The sequence below is a fragment of the Oryzias melastigma genome, linkage group LG6 (assembly GCF_002922805.2).
Source record: "Oryzias melastigma strain HK-1 linkage group LG6, ASM292280v2, whole genome shotgun sequence".
Lineage (NCBI taxonomy): Eukaryota > Metazoa > Chordata > Actinopteri > Beloniformes > Adrianichthyidae > Oryzias > Oryzias melastigma.
In genome coordinates this window covers 24,678,644-24,694,118 of record NC_050517.1, presented here as the reverse complement: position 1 = coordinate 24,694,118, position 15,475 = coordinate 24,678,644, and the positions used below count along the sequence as shown (strand labels likewise).

The 15,475-nt window shown below is 38.5% G+C and overlaps 1 protein-coding gene across 1 annotated transcript in view; it reads left to right on the top strand.

Moving 5' to 3' along the window:
• Window positions 1-10,013, top strand: part of LOC112152471 (inactive serine protease PAMR1) — a 30,339-nt gene extending 20,326 nt beyond the window's left edge. Inside the window, exons 7-14 of the mRNA XM_024282077.2 lie at window positions 1,915-2,085; window positions 2,233-2,424; window positions 4,446-5,237; window positions 5,318-5,494; window positions 6,577-6,643; window positions 6,740-6,969; window positions 8,549-8,907; window positions 8,977-10,013. Coding sequence (XP_024137845.1) covers window positions 1,915-2,085; window positions 2,233-2,424; window positions 4,446-5,237; window positions 5,318-5,494; window positions 6,577-6,643; window positions 6,740-6,969; window positions 8,549-8,907; window positions 8,977-9,540 — 2,552 coding nt within the window. The 3' untranslated portion in view covers window positions 9,541-10,013. The remainder of the gene's footprint in view (window positions 1-1,914; window positions 2,086-2,232; window positions 2,425-4,445; window positions 5,238-5,317; window positions 5,495-6,576; window positions 6,644-6,739; window positions 6,970-8,548; window positions 8,908-8,976) is intronic.
• Window positions 10,014-15,475: the final 5,462 nt, after the last annotated feature.

The following is a 15,475-nucleotide window of genomic DNA, read 5'->3' as shown; positions in this document are numbered from 1 at the left end:
CCTATCAAAATCAAATCGATCCAGGCTCAGGTGAATCGAATCAAATCGATTCTGGAAATTATTGGAGATACCCAGCCCTATTTAAATACATAGTTTTCAGGGTCAAATGACTAACTGAGATGTTCAAAAGTCATTGTCTTAAAACAAGTTGTTATTTCTCACTAAAAGGTTTGGTAGTTTTGTCTATTATCAAATGTATTACAACAATAATAATAGAAACTTCACAATAATGCTTGTTGAGATTTCGTGTTTTTGCAGTATTGTGGCATTTTTTCAGAAGATGAAGGATGAAGAAAACTAAGCTTAAAATTGAAATTTCTGAGTTTTTTTTCCCAAATCCTTGTGAATCAAGAGCAGACAAAAAAAGAAGCTTTAAAAGTTCCAATTTGTTACGTGTAAACAGAGAGCTCTCAGCAATGGGGAAGGTGGCCAACAGTCCCGAAAACAACTCAGAGGCTAATTTGAAAGAACTACTGCTGTCTTGCAGAGACTATGCTCAAGAAAATGACAAAAAACGATATAATTATATCTAGAAAGAATTGTAAAATGAATAAAAAGACTTTCCAGAAGAAGTCTGAAAATAATTCCAATTTTAAAAGCTAATAACCTGATACTATCATATTTTAAACTGTATGGTGTCCTGCCTATGTGGGGTACCCCTCTCTCGGGGTGTGGTTATGGTTACGTCGCATGAATCATGCACGCCTGGATCCTGACTCATGTTTTTGTACAGTGCACACCTCCCTCAGTACCCTGCAAAAACAGACCAGCGTGTGTGCTTTTTTTTGGGGGGGGGAGGCTCAATTTCAGCCCATAAACCACATGGTGAAACAGTTGTGCTTCCATAACAACAGCCAGCCTTTCCATCGGAAGAAACACCCATTAAAAGAGCTGTCTGCTTTATTTCCACATGGTGTGCACTCATCTGTATTCCTATCAGGAGATGCCAAGTTTTAATTTTGATGCAAAAGAGTGGAAATACTAGTAATGACTTCAATTAAGAAGAGGAAATATCGTCTGGAATTTCTTCCCCCCAGACACAGATGGAGAATTTTTAAGGTTGAATCTCACATTAGCCACATTTAAGACAACCTGCTACAAAAAAAAAAAAAAAAACATTTTCCTCTACCTCAGAAATCTCAGAGTATCCATCAGTCGAGTCAGTTTTCAGGCGCACTGTCCAGCATAGTTTCCAAAGCGCTAACAGAAGCATGCAAACTCATATTCTGCGGTCTTGTGAAGAGTTTGCATTCCGCCCTAATAGCTCAAGATTCCTTTCATTATGCTTGTGGATACAGTCTAACCTGAAAAATCCATCACTTAGCAGAATAACATCACTGTCTGCAGCTTCATCCTTTGTTTTTACATGTTTAGAGAAGGTCGCCTGTGGGTTACCCTGACTCTTGGTTGACCAGCAGCATTCTCGATCCCCACAGGGCCTGGATACTGAAAATCCTGTGGGTTTAATATGCTCGGATTTCTGGGAGGAGTTGTTGGTTTACAGCAATTAAATCAAATATTTTATGGATCTGATCCCGTTTAGACTCATATAACAACAAAATTGTTGATCATTTCTGTTTTGTTGATCAAACTTTTCAAATTTGTTTTATCAGGCAGCAGCTCCTACTTTTTATCAGTCTGCGCTACTCTACTTCATAAAATCTTTTATTACATCAGGGTTTTTTCTTTCTCTTTTACAGGCCATGTGTTTTTAGTCTTGCTATAAACTGCTCTCATTTACTGTGAAATGATTTGCTAATGAGCCTGTGATGGCGAAGGTGATGTTTTAATCACTCAAATGTCAGGTCAGAGGTGATTTTGAGCTCCGACATGGCTTTTTGTAGTCACTTTGAGCTGGTTTCTCAACAAAAGAGCGCCTGTCTGTTAAGAAGTCACGCCTGTGTTTATGTTCAGTGGTAGGATGCCGCAGGCCTCCGGTGCCCACCCATGGATCTACGGAGGGTCTGTTTCACCACTCGGGTGCACGTGTCACTTTCCGTTGCGACCCCGGCTTTGAGTTGCGAGGGTTTCGCTCTGCCATCTGCCTCAGCGATGGCACCTGGAGTGCGGTTGCTCCACAGTGTGGTAAGATGGAAAGATTAATTTTTTTTTCATGCCTTCTAAAAAACAGCTTGGGATCTGGGAAAGCCATAAATGTGGGACTTGCTGCGTATTTCATTTCCATTCATACTGAGACACGGAAAAAGCCTGCTTTTCATCTCCTGTCTTCAGTGCCAGTGGAAAGAGTGTGCACTCTGCCACCCAAGCCAGAGCATGGTGACCACTTTTTGGTGTACGGGCCAAACGATGTGCTCATCGCCCTGCAGTACCTGTGCTTCCAACCGTTTGAACTCAGCGGCGCCTCCCAGAGAACCTGTCTTCCCAACAACACCTGGAGTGGGACTCCCCCTGTTTGCACTCAAGGTCAGACATCATACATTACAATACTCAACAATTGAGCAGTTTGTGTTAAGCTACGTTCACACCGGGCATGTGACACGTTCAAGAACGCGCTAAAAGCAAATGTTTTTTAAGGTGCATTTAGCACAGTGTTCACACAAGACGAACGGGGAGGGGGTTCTTCTTCTTTTTCTTCTTCTAAAGTTTAGACTACAGTAAAATATCCCAAAATGACACCACACGTAAAACTAAATGCAAGTCTTTTAAAGGGCCTTAGGTCACATGCAAGTTAGCGACTGAAAAAATGTTTAGATGGGAGTGGAAATTTTAGGTTTAGTAAGAGCAAATTTCCTAAACTTAAGAAGCCCCTTTTAAAAATGATATTTCAAAAACTTTTCAGAACTTTAAACTTTTAAATGTGAATAAACTGCAACTGTCTAGCAGTTTAGTGTGCAAGCTGAGCTTAAATTGGGACAGGGAACGTTAATCATTGTATTTCTTTCAAGTTAATATTAACAAGTGTTCAAATTTGCAGAAATACACCTGTTTACCTATGGGAGAAAAAAACGTCGAAATGACGCTTTTTCTCTTTGAATCAGCTGATCGTGTAAACAGTTTCAGTATTTCAAAGGAGAAAAAGGTTGAAGGCTTAAAACGGGGGGTTCTGGTTGAGGACTTCCAGCTGATGATTTCGTGATTTTTTTTGCGGCCAGCTCTGGGAAGGGGGAGGGACTTCTGGCTATTGATTTTTGAGTGCCATATTTCTTCTCTGTTGCCAGATTCTCTTGAGTTTTTTTTTAAAATTGGCGGTACAACATTTGTAATCGGGAGACGACCGTCACATTTTTAAATGTTAGACGGCGGCCAAAAAGATTTTAAAAATAAGTTGAAATTTGAAGGCAACCAAACAATTTTTCTTCTCTGTCAACTTTTGGAGGTCGCATGGTTGCAGTCCAGTGACAAGCGGGTGGCAGGAAGGCAGCAGTCAATAACTGACCGATAGGAGGGTCTCTATCCCCTGCCCCTGTGCTGCCACCATTCGATTGTTTCAAATCGTATGGTAGCAGCGTGTGCACTCGACAGGGGCTGTTGACATGCAATGCTCCCGGCGATGACCAGATGTCAATCTGGCAATCCAAATGGGGAGACGGCATTGATGCTAGACAAACTCATCACGTCGTGGATTGCACCACAGCAACTCCGAGACCTAAGTATTAATGAATTGCAGTTGATGCTGAAAGGAATATGAAGAAGACACAACATTTTGTTTTCTTGTGACCCAAAACATTTGTAAATTAAGAAGATTTTAATTATGCCTAAAATCTGAGTTGAGAATGACCATGGTGCAGAATGGCCCACTTTTGATATACCCACGGACTACGGGGTGGCCAGCAACCAATGGTCCTTGATCTGGACCGTCGAGGTCTGGAGACATTTACACATCGTCCAATCAGAGCTACTGCCGGCCATTGATCCGTTGCCCCGATTTCATAATGCTGCCCGACGACATGAAATGTTGAAGATTCTCCCGATGCCTCCTTGGTACCAGTTGTATTTCTGACAGCAGCATTTCTAGCGCTTGTCCGCCACCTGCAGTTGGAAGAGGCTCAGTGCCAAACGTTGAAGTAGATCGTAAATCTCGCTACAGGCTTTTTCTTTCACAGCTCTATTCCAATAAATAAAAGACTTTCTGTTGCATAACTCCACAGTTAATAATTTCTCCTCAATGATCAATTTTCAAATGGCTGGCACTTCTGCGAAAAGATTTTAAAGGCACACCCTCCAAATGTCAATACCAAATCTGAGTCCCTGATGGGTCCAAATTTGACCTACCGACATATTCAGTAGCTATGTGTTTTGTACGTAGAGCCAGAAAATGATTGAATGAACTTGCAGAGATGTCCATGAGTGAAGAGACTTTTCACTTTGGTTGCCGTGTGAACGTAGCTTCCCTTGTGATTGTGTTCTATCTGTTAAAGTATCTGCTTCAAAAGTTCAAACGTATTTTAGACAAATAATTTGATTTTTTTTTTTTCCTTCCTCAGTGAACAACACACTTACTGAATCAGAAAAAGAAAAAACTAAAGAAAAAGAAATAGATATTTATAATGACAAAGATCTCAGGAAAAAGGGAAACACAAACCAGCAAAACTCAACTCAAGAGCAAGAAAATGCTGGAGAGAAAGACACCAACTCTGGGCTGGATCACACACCAACTATTGACAAAGAAGAAAATACCACTACGGCTGTTCCAAAGAAAACTGAAGATGAAGGAAAGTTTGACAATAGAAATACTGAAACTGTGAAACCAAATGAAAAGGATCCAGAGAATGACCTAAACACTGTTGATGAGAAAGTACCAGCAGCACCGAAACCCCCCAAACCCAAAGAGGGCAGCTTCGACTTAGACCCGCAGCAGGAGAAGGACATCACAAAGACAGTGGTGATTAAAGACAAAGGTCAAGCAGAGAAGGAGAGAAAAGAGGAACAAGTGAACGGGAAAAGAGATCCAGGAAAATTTGGCCCCAACGACACTAAACTGAGGACCGTCATATCTGAGGGAGAGAACACCGTGGAGATCTTTGAACTGGAAATGATGAAGAACAACACGCAGGATTCAGTGAACAAGGAGAGGGAAAACAACACCATCGGATCGCCGGCGCCGGGGAGGAAGATCATCCCCTCTAGAGCCAATATCACACAGTTCACCCTGTATAGAGCCGGGGAGGAGAGCCAAAATGGTTTAGCAGAAAAGGAGTCCACCGAGACAGTAAAGGAGCTGGAGGAGGACAACAAGGAGAACGAGGCAGAAAGAGACGCTAACCAAAGCTTCACAGGTGAGACAAGGAACAAAAAACTAACTAAAGGTTGCCTTTTTAACTCTTCTTCTCACTTCTTGTTTGCTTTGCTCCTGTAGAAAACAGCTGCCCTCCTCTGCCCCGTTTGTACAACGGTTACCACCAGGTGGTGCCAGAGTCGGAGCCCAAAACAGTGGAGTTCAGGTGTAACCACTCCTATGCTCTCAGCGGTTCCATGAGGAGAAGCTGCCAGAAAAATGGGACCTGGAGTGGCCAACAGCCAATGTGTGTCAGAGGTACTTTCTTTTTTTCTCATAAATTAGTTTTTTTTTTGTTTTAAAATTCATAATTTTTATTTATTGATTTATTCTACACATAAAAAAAACAAATGATTTTATTTACATTTTCTTCACATTGAGTTATTTTGTTCAAAGAAAACATTATGATATGGAGTAAGATCCTTTTTTCACCATGTAGATTTTCTTATATACATTTCAATGAATTGTGTATTTGCAATTATATTTGAGTGCACCATGAGAAACTCAACAGATCTATTTGGTTATTAAAAAAAATATGTATTCAAATTTGTCTCAAATATACAGAGCCCCTCAAGGGACATTGAAGTGAAAAAAATTTAAGTAAACAAAAAAAAAAAGATGTTATTTAAAAATTTAAACTAAAGTGCACCAGATAGTTACTGGAAAAAACATTCTAAAAATTGAAGTAAAAATAAATCTTGTCTAAAAATTGAAATTAAAAATTATTTGTTTTCCTAAATATTTAAGTTAAAGAAAAAAAAATCAAAAAAATTAAAGTTTTTTTTTTTTTCTAAACATAGATTTTTTTTTCAAAAATTGAAGTATGTTTTTTTTCTGGTTACTAATTGGTGTGTCCCAGTTACTATCTAGTGAGCACCATTTAGTAACCAGATTTTTTTCAATCTTCAATGTCCCTTTAGAGTTCCACAGTCAATGAAGCAGAATACAGCAGATTTTTAACAAAAGTAATCATAATAATAACCACAACAATAATAATACAGACATGTTTAACCGGGAGCAGGAAGAAGCTTATTAAAGTCTGTTCCTTCAAAAATAAAAATAAATAAACAGATAAATTCATTTTTCTGCATACTAGATAATTATAGTCATGTTGTTCTTCATCATTATACACAACAATAATATTTGAGTATGTCTATATATGCATGACCACATGTTATTAAAATATTTAGGTTTTTGATGTCGTAATTAGTTTTATTCTTACTTATAGATTATATTTTATATTCCTATATTTTGCCTATATCATTTGTTAATTTTATATTTTGAATCATTAGTTTTCTGAATTTTGTTGGTATTTGTGTTGCCTTTCCTCTTTTCTGCAGCATGTCGAGAGCCCAAAGTATCAGAACTGGTCAGACAAAGAGTTCTGGCACCTCAGATACAATCCAGGTACTTTTATTTATTGACTAAATCAAAATTGGACTTATTTGATTGGGGATTAATCTGCACAAACCTTCAGAACTTCTTTCTTTTTTGGCATTTCAGGAAAACCCCTGTACACAAGCTTCTCACAGCTTCACTGGGGCAGCGGCTGTGGTCTGAGGGCCCCACTAAAGCCCCTGAGGTGCTCCCACAGCTGCCCCAGGGCTTCCACAATCTTTACACACACATAGAGTATGAGTGCGCGTCTCAGTACTACCAGCACTCTGGAAGCTCACGCCGCACCTGCCTGAAGACAGGAAAGTGGAGTGGGCGCCATGTCTCGTGTTCACCAGGTGAGGGCAGCAGAGGACAGAACAACAGTCACTCAACAAATATTATTACTGCAAACTAAAGCACATATCAGGGCTCATTTATATCATATCTTATTTTTGCATCAAGTTTAGCTCTTCTGGTAAAAAAAAAAGAATAAATAAAAACTCATATTTATACATGTTTAAATACTAATAAATTAGTATTAGATCTAAAGAACAATGAATATAGAAAAACATATTCTTCAAGATTCTTATTTCATTTTTGCTGAAGCAGGTGTAGTCGCACAGTGGCGCAATGATCAGCGCTCTTGCCTCACAGCGAGAAGGCCCTGGCTGGGACCTCTCCGTGTGGAGTTTACATGTTCTTCCCGTGCATGTGTGGGTTTTCTCCAGGTGCTTTAAAAAAGTCTAAAGATATGCTTCATAGGTTGAAGATTGGTTACTCTGAGTGTGCATGTATGGGAGTGCTTGTGTACCCTGCAACATGCCGACGACCTGTCCAGGATGTACCCCACCTTTGCCCAATAGGAGCCGGGATAGGCTCTGGTGACCCCAAAATGTGTCTCCAAAACAGACATAGTGGGTTAAGAAAATGGATGGATGGACAAATTATTTATTTCTTATTTCTTTGTGGAGTAAAAAAAAAAGACATATAAAACCATACAATTAACATGAAAATTATTGGTGAACTCTTTTTTTTTTTTTTTTATAAATAAAAAAATAATACATCACAAAAATGTGCTTTTTCCTATGCACATTGTATGCAAAAGCAGCTTAGGGCTCTAAACATTTGGAGTTCTGTGTGTTAACTTTAATTCTGATGAAAATTGTGTTTTAAACATGTGCTTGTGGCATTTTTCTCATGATAAAGGACGAAATTAGAGAATACCAAGCTTAAAATTGCCCTTCTTTATTTGTCCAAAGCGTGACATAGGACCTATAAAGACAAGCCACGAGCTCCCTGCTCCGCTCCATTTCGATGCATTCACTTGTAGACGTCTAGATCCATGCATGTCTTTGTTTTCTTTTTTCGAGCTGACATCTAGCTCAAAAGTGTACGTCTGTATAGTTCAGTTTTGTTACACCGGTTATTTAAGGTTGGGATTGTAAGGGGCTCTAAACTAGCGGGAGAGAGTGTAAACAAAGGGATGATGGGAAATGAGGTCAGGCTGACTCCTTGCCAACAACTCAGATGCGAATTTCTAAAGAACTCCTGTCGTTTTTCAAAAACTATGCTTTAGAAAATGACAAGTTTCTTAATTTTGTCTAAAAACTGCATAATTGTAATTAAAAGACCACTGGGAGTGCTTTTAAAACAGCTCATATTTTAAGTGAAACTTAAAGCCTTTTCATAAGTCAGGCTGCTGCTACAAGTTTCCATCATATCTATGCAAAAATATTATAGCTGAAATAAATGCTAGTAAAAATGAGGGTTTATCTGTTTGGTTTAAGGTTTAATTCCCATGCTTGATTTTCAGAGAGAGTCTTTCAGTGTTGACTCACTCTCCCTGAATGTCTGGTCTTTCCTGTCTCCTTGTTTCCGGCTCTCTCTGCCTGGATTATGGACTCACCTCTCTTCCTGTCGCCTCCTCTTTGGCAGTGTGTGGGAAGCATGCAGCCTTTGACCCAGAGAGGCCTGAAGAGGCTCACTGGCCCTGGCTGGCAGCCATCTACCGTTGCCCCACTAAGAATACGGACGCTAAGGTGACCAAGGCGGACGGCAAGACCGAGCCTCCAAAGAAGGGTGGATGCGGAGGAAGCGATAACTTAAACCAGGCGTCTGACTGGCAGCTGGTCTGCAGTGCGGCTCTGGTCAACCAGAGGAGCTTGGTGGTAGCAGCTCACTGTGTCACAGAGCTGGGAAAAGTGTATCCTGTGGATACTGCCACAATCAGCGTGGTGGTGGGGAAGCACTATCGGGACGACCACAGGAAGCAGAAAGGTCTTCAGTGGCTCAGGGTAAGAGCTTTTTATTATTTCATTCTTCATTTTCTTTAAGAAAACTTAAAGAAATGACTTCTCTTTCAGGTGGCTTCCATTGCAGTGCACCCGAACTACGACCCCAACATTCTTGACTCTGACATCGCTGTAATCAAGTTAATCGACAAAGCGAGGATTGGAGAAAAAGTCCTGCCGCTCTGCCTGTCAGGAGGCGAGGAGGAGGAGATGAACTCTGGTCAAGGGCTGGTGACAGGCTGGTCTCCACTGGCCGACTCCAGTTTAGGCCCTGATGAGAAGGCGAGGGTGGGGCTGGTTCACCTTGCTGACATAGTCCCATGTGAGCAGCAGTACGCTCGAAACGGAGTGCCAGTCAGCGTTACAGACAACATGCTCTGTGCGAGTCAAAGGCCCGACTACAGCCCTTCGAAAATATGTCCGTCCGACACGGGGGGGATCCTTGTCCTCCCAGAAATCTCAGAGACCAGCAGTAACCAGAAGTCTTCTCAGGTGGGTAGGGACAGCAAAAAGCTGTGGAGACTGCTGGGGTTGGTGAGCTTTGGCTATGACCAGGGAGAATGTGATCCTGACCTCTACACTGTTTACACACGTGTGGCCAACTTCAAAGACTGGATTGAAAGCAATATGAAATAAAAAAATGCACCTCTCGACAGTTTCTCTGACGCACAAGGGAGCTTTTATTCAAACGCAGGAGCAACACTGGGCAGTGCAGTGCTTTTAACTTAAGGTGGCGCCGGCTCATTCAGATGAGCTGAGTGAGTACCTTTACATTGATGAGTTCAGTGTTCAATGATCTGAAAGACTTGAAAATGACCAGAACAGCACTCAGCTGATGATTCCAGCTGATGGTGGTTTGGATTGTACTCATCTTCATGTAAATGTGTTCCAGATTTATCATTTTAAATCTCATGGAAAAAGGGTGTACATAGTGTACTGTAAAACGTGAAATTATGACCTTTTTAATAAAAAGAAATTATTGGTCGGGTAATTGTTTTATATTTGATCTTTTTTATACAAACATACATGCACAAGTACATTATGAAATTTTAAAAATAAAATAGGGTCACTTTCACAATTTTTTATGGAGCACCTAAAGGGACATTGAAAAAAATATAAGTAAAAAAAGTTACTATCTGGTTTGCACTAACTACTATCTGTTGTGCACCAGTTTCTATCTGGTGTGCACCAATTACTATCTTGTGTGCATCAGTTACTATCTGGTGTGCATCAGTTACTATCTGGTGTGCATCAGTTACTATCTGGTGTGCACGAGATATTAACTTTTTATTTTTTACTTTGATTGTTTTTTTTAATGTCCTCTTAGGACCTCTTTTTATAGAAGTGAGTAACACACGCTAAAAACTGTACAGTTAAAAATAGCACAAGTTGGGTTGTGCGCACTATAACACAAAAAAGTATTTAAGTATTGCTCCAAAAAGTAACCCAAAAATATATCTAATCATGAATAATCCAAGAGTTGGGTTGAATCAAGAACACACGTTCTAAGAGTGCACACATATGTCTTAACTAGAAATAAAAAAACAACAACAATAGATTAAAAAAATAGGAAAGTATGAGAATGGAATACCGTAATTTCCGGAGTACAAGTCGCAGATGTTTTCAGAGTTTAGCCAGTAGGGTTTTTTTTTTTTTTTAGACATCAAAAAGGTTGTATATTTGTTATGTTCCCAGTAAACACTGGTTGTCTTTTAGCGGTTATTTCTGCTAACAACCGCTAGAGGGCGTTACATCCGAGTATTTGCTACAGACAGTGCAGAAGTGTCACACAAACAAACAGAAGAAAATCGGAATTTTTTCCTCTTAAACTTTATTTTTTTCTTATAAAGATCAAAAGATTAGCATTCTTGGATTTATTTATTTTTTGCTACGCTTGGCGGATTTGTTCTGCAACATTAGACTTTTCTCCTAAAAGTGAGACTTATACTCCAGACCGACTTGTATATGATTTCCTTCTTCTTGATTAGACATTTTTTGCTCTTATACTCCAGAAAATACGGTAGTTATTTTCTACTATTTTCTAAGCTTTTATTGGGTGTCCTGCCTGCTTTTACATTCTATCAAAGAATTTATTTTCTCACTACCCACGTTTTGTCAAAGCTGAACAACGGCTTACCAGAGTTTCCCAGAGGATGATCCCATCCACTTTGCTCCTGCAGACTGTCTGTTCACAGGCCCTCGTAAGCTCACAGGGCATCATCAATGGAACACAGACAACACTCAGAGACATGAGCCGTAGACACGTAGTCTCTGAAGAATAGTGAGAAAGAGCCTCCGTGAGAACAGAAGAGGGGAAAGGTACTTAACACTAGTGTCACACCAACTGTTTAGATTTCTTTCTAGTTTTCTAGTTCAGGATTTGGGAATCATTAAGAGGAGGAAATCTTCTAAAAGTCTTTACTGAAAAGGCCTTACATTCTCGCTAAATACAAGTACTCTGATGTGGCATGACAGGAAGAACATAGCATTCTGTGTCATATATCATTATCTATAGATATTTTACAACTAGTTTTTTTTTGTTTGTTTTTGTAGGTTTTAGCAAATATCTTGCACATTAAATCGAGTATTGTAACCCACACAAAATATTTTTACCACTTTACAATAATAATAATTACCCTTTAAAGCATATATTTCTCATTATATTACACAATAATTCCACAATGAATTTGAAAATATACTAAGGATTCAATTCAGAATGATAAATGTTGTAAATTTTTTTACAGCAAAAATAACATATATATATATATATACATATATATATTATAACAAACATCAGATATGTAGAAACAAAAAAGTCATAACTACATAAAATTAAAAGAAAGAAAAAAAAAACACGGATAATCTTCACTAAATTCAATTGAATGATTCAATGTACCCAGTATTCATCCAATGGTCTTCAGTTATGCATCAGAAATATTCGCTGTTTTAATCAAATCTAAAATTAATTTAAATCAAATAACAGATCTGAATCGATCTAAGGGTAATAGATCAATAATCAATCCAATAAAAGTAGAGATTGAGCTAGTGCATAATACTACAGTCCGCTAGCTTGATGCTAACGTATAACAGGATTTCCCATAGGACGGCTAATGCTAACTCTCGGTCGACCTAAACATACATTGCTGACTAAATGAGCATCTTCATATACTTACAGGCATGTATTTTCCAAACTCTTTTGATTAAATATTTTTTAAAGTAACCATTTGTGGTCTAGAGCACATTTTTGGCACACACTTTCTTCTTCTAGAATAGGGTGTAATGCTATTGCAAGATCGCCATCTAGTGGCCAAACTTAAACTCCCTCCAGGAGAGACAGGTGTTGGAGCTTAGTTTGAAAATCCATGTAACACTGTGGTATTAACAAGCCCATTATAATTTCGCTAATACATTTTACAGTATGTGAACTGTATTAGATTAATATGAATATCTTCAAAACATTTTGTAGATTATTAATGTGTTTCTAAACACATGTGTGCAAATGTGTAAGCCGTGTAAACTCGAAATTGAATTGGATAAAATTGAATCAAGTGGATCAAAAGAATTAAAAAAAAAAATTGGAATCAAATTGATCCAGGCTCTAGTGAATTGAATTGAATCAATTCTAGAAATTATTGGTGATACCCAACCCCTAGGGGGGGCTGTCATTGTAAACAGATGTGATTGATTGGTGAGTTGAGACACCATTTAGGGTAAAAAAAAAAACCTTTGACAGTTTTTATTTATGTAGCAAAAATAAGCACTAAGGGTTCAAAAAATATATTTTCATGTTAAAATTACCTAAAGAATGTAACACACCTCTGGTTGTGAGACGGACACAACCAAAAAAATAATCACAGAGAAAAGCTGTGTCATTTCCCAAAGAAGAGACGCCCTCCTCCCATACATACTTGTTCAATGTTAGCATGATCTGACATGCACTAATTGTTGGGATATCCACGCACGGTTAACTATCACTCTAAATTTTATCTTGCAGTGAGTCATACATCTTTACAATGATGGAATCCAGGGATAAAACTTTATTTTTTAATCCCTCCATGACTAATGTGCAGCAACTATTGGCTCATTTTGACTCTCAGGAATTATCTTAACCGTCGTTCTCTAACAAACTGCCCACCTAAGCAGTTACTCACTTTTATGAGGATTTGTTATTCAGTTTGATTAGCAGCTCTTGGGTGTTATTTGTCTTCTTAATTCCCATGAAAAAGGGAACATTTCCTGTTTTTCTGCCCTGGTTTGTAAGGTTTTGTACCACAGAGGTACTCACCACAGGGCAACTTTGCAAGATTTATTAGTAAAAGAAATGTATAGGAGGAGATGAAAGCTGCTGATAGAAATTTGTCAGTCAAGAAAATATTTAAGGCAGAACTGGTCTGACTTTGTTTAATACATAGAGCTCAGGTTACCAGGAAGCAAGAAAAAAAGGTGATTCTAATATATTTATTATAAAGTTACAGCGTAACTGTTATAGCGTAACAGTAACGCTATATATCTGAGCGACATCAACCCATTGGTAAAATCAGCACTGAAATGAGAACAAAAGTCAAACTTTGACAAGAAAAACTGTCATCAGAGTTTAATATTTTACCATACATATATCTTGTTTTCAATCTAAATTAAATTACGTTTTCCCTACATTCCATGTTATTTTTTTTCTTCCTATGAGGTTGATTATCAAAGCACACACCAACCTGCTCTGGTTCGGTCCTTCTGTCAAATTTAGAACCCTTTGTGACCCACGAGTCAAAAAGTTTTCCCACCCCGTCATAAAGGAAAATATAGTTTCTCATCTATTAAGTCTCAATTGTTCATTTTTTTGTAGAAGATAAAACCCTCTATCAATACATGTAACATTTTCACTTCATGACATTCCCTGGTCATTTTTAGAAACAATATTTGCTTTTTTTCATTTATCTATAATATTAAAGATCTGACAAGTTATCCTCCAAGAATTGGTAGTTTATTTGCATTTCTGTGACCCAAAGAAATGTCTCTTCCATTTTACGCCTTTGTTCCTATCTCTGGTAGCCCACTTACCTCTCGCTCATTCATCATATTTTCCCCAGCCGTTCCATCTTAAAGGTATAGTGCACTTTAACGAGAAGAGTAATATTTATCTTTTATCAGCCATGCAGTATATAGTCCTTTAAAATGACACAATGCTATTCATGTTCGGTAGTGCAGAGTGCACGTTTCAGCACACAAAGCAATTTCACTGCACTAATGCAAACATCCAGCTGTTTTCCTCCATATGCGGCCCTGTCGCTGAAACGCCCAGCCTGGAGTCGCAATATGTTGTACCAGAGCTGTGATTGTTTCCCTCTCGCAGAAGCTGCTGAGAGCCTGCTCAGAATGTCACTGAACTGAAAGGGATGAGAGGGGGGCCCAGAGAAGAGCTGCTCAGAAAAGGCTAAATAGAGAAGAAGTGAATGAAAGAAGTGGAAGGAAATGTTTCTCAAGAGACTGTACGGCTGTTTTGTTCCAAGCCCGATGCCTACTCTGGCCTAGGTCGTGCTTATAGGAATGTACCGTTCTCCGACAATAACTCCCAGCTTGCTAGGAAAAACACTTGTTTTTTCTAAATCATCCAAGCAAAACTCTTCACTTGACAGGGTGCTATTAACTCTTTACAAGGTTGTTGTGCTCTTAAAAGGCGTCTCTGATTGGTGTACAATGATGCAAAGAAACACTGAAAACAGGACTAAAACTTACAATAGCTCTTTATCCAACAACGATGAAAATAATGTTTTTTGTGTTTTTAGCAAGTTCTTATGGTATTGTTCTCATGATAGACAATATATATAAAGTAGGGCTATGGATGTTGGCGAGTTAATGCAAGCGATTAATAAAATATGATTAATTTGTACAAAAGCGTCCTGCTGTGCAGCTGTGAGATCAGTGTAATAAAACTCAGGCTAAAATAAACTTTAACTTTTTTTTAAATGCTGTGACTGAGATTTTGTTAAATTAAAGAGATGAAATAGATTTTATTTGTAAATTTTGGATAAAAACAGCACTTCCCTTTATGGAGCAAAACGGAGCTGTTTGCTACGAGAAATCCAAAGAGGAATCTGACAATTATTTTATTTTGGAATGGGAACCTACATAAATTTCGACAATAGCAAGCATCTGTGCGGTCCAAAAATTGAGGAGACTCCGCGGTTCTCCGTGAAAGTCCAACCCCAACCAAACAGTTCAGAGAAGACAGACACGCCCCCACCTGTGAGCAGCCGACCTGAAATCCAGCTGGATCAAACTCCTCCCAAAAAACTGTTTTATTATTTTTCACAGGCATGATAAAGAAAGTTTATGAGAAAAAAAAAAAGAAAAAAAAAAGGAAAACTGAATTCCAGGACAAATGTAAAAAAGCCAGAAATCAGACTTTTTTTTTTTACTATTTTCATTCAAAAACATGTTGATTAATTTGTTGAAAATTACACCTAAAACTTTCATTCTATGTTATAAAAACAGTTTGTTAAATATTTTTGGGGTTCCAAAGCTAAATGAATCCCACTTTTATGGACATAATTTTTGGGTTTTTTTTAGATATTAT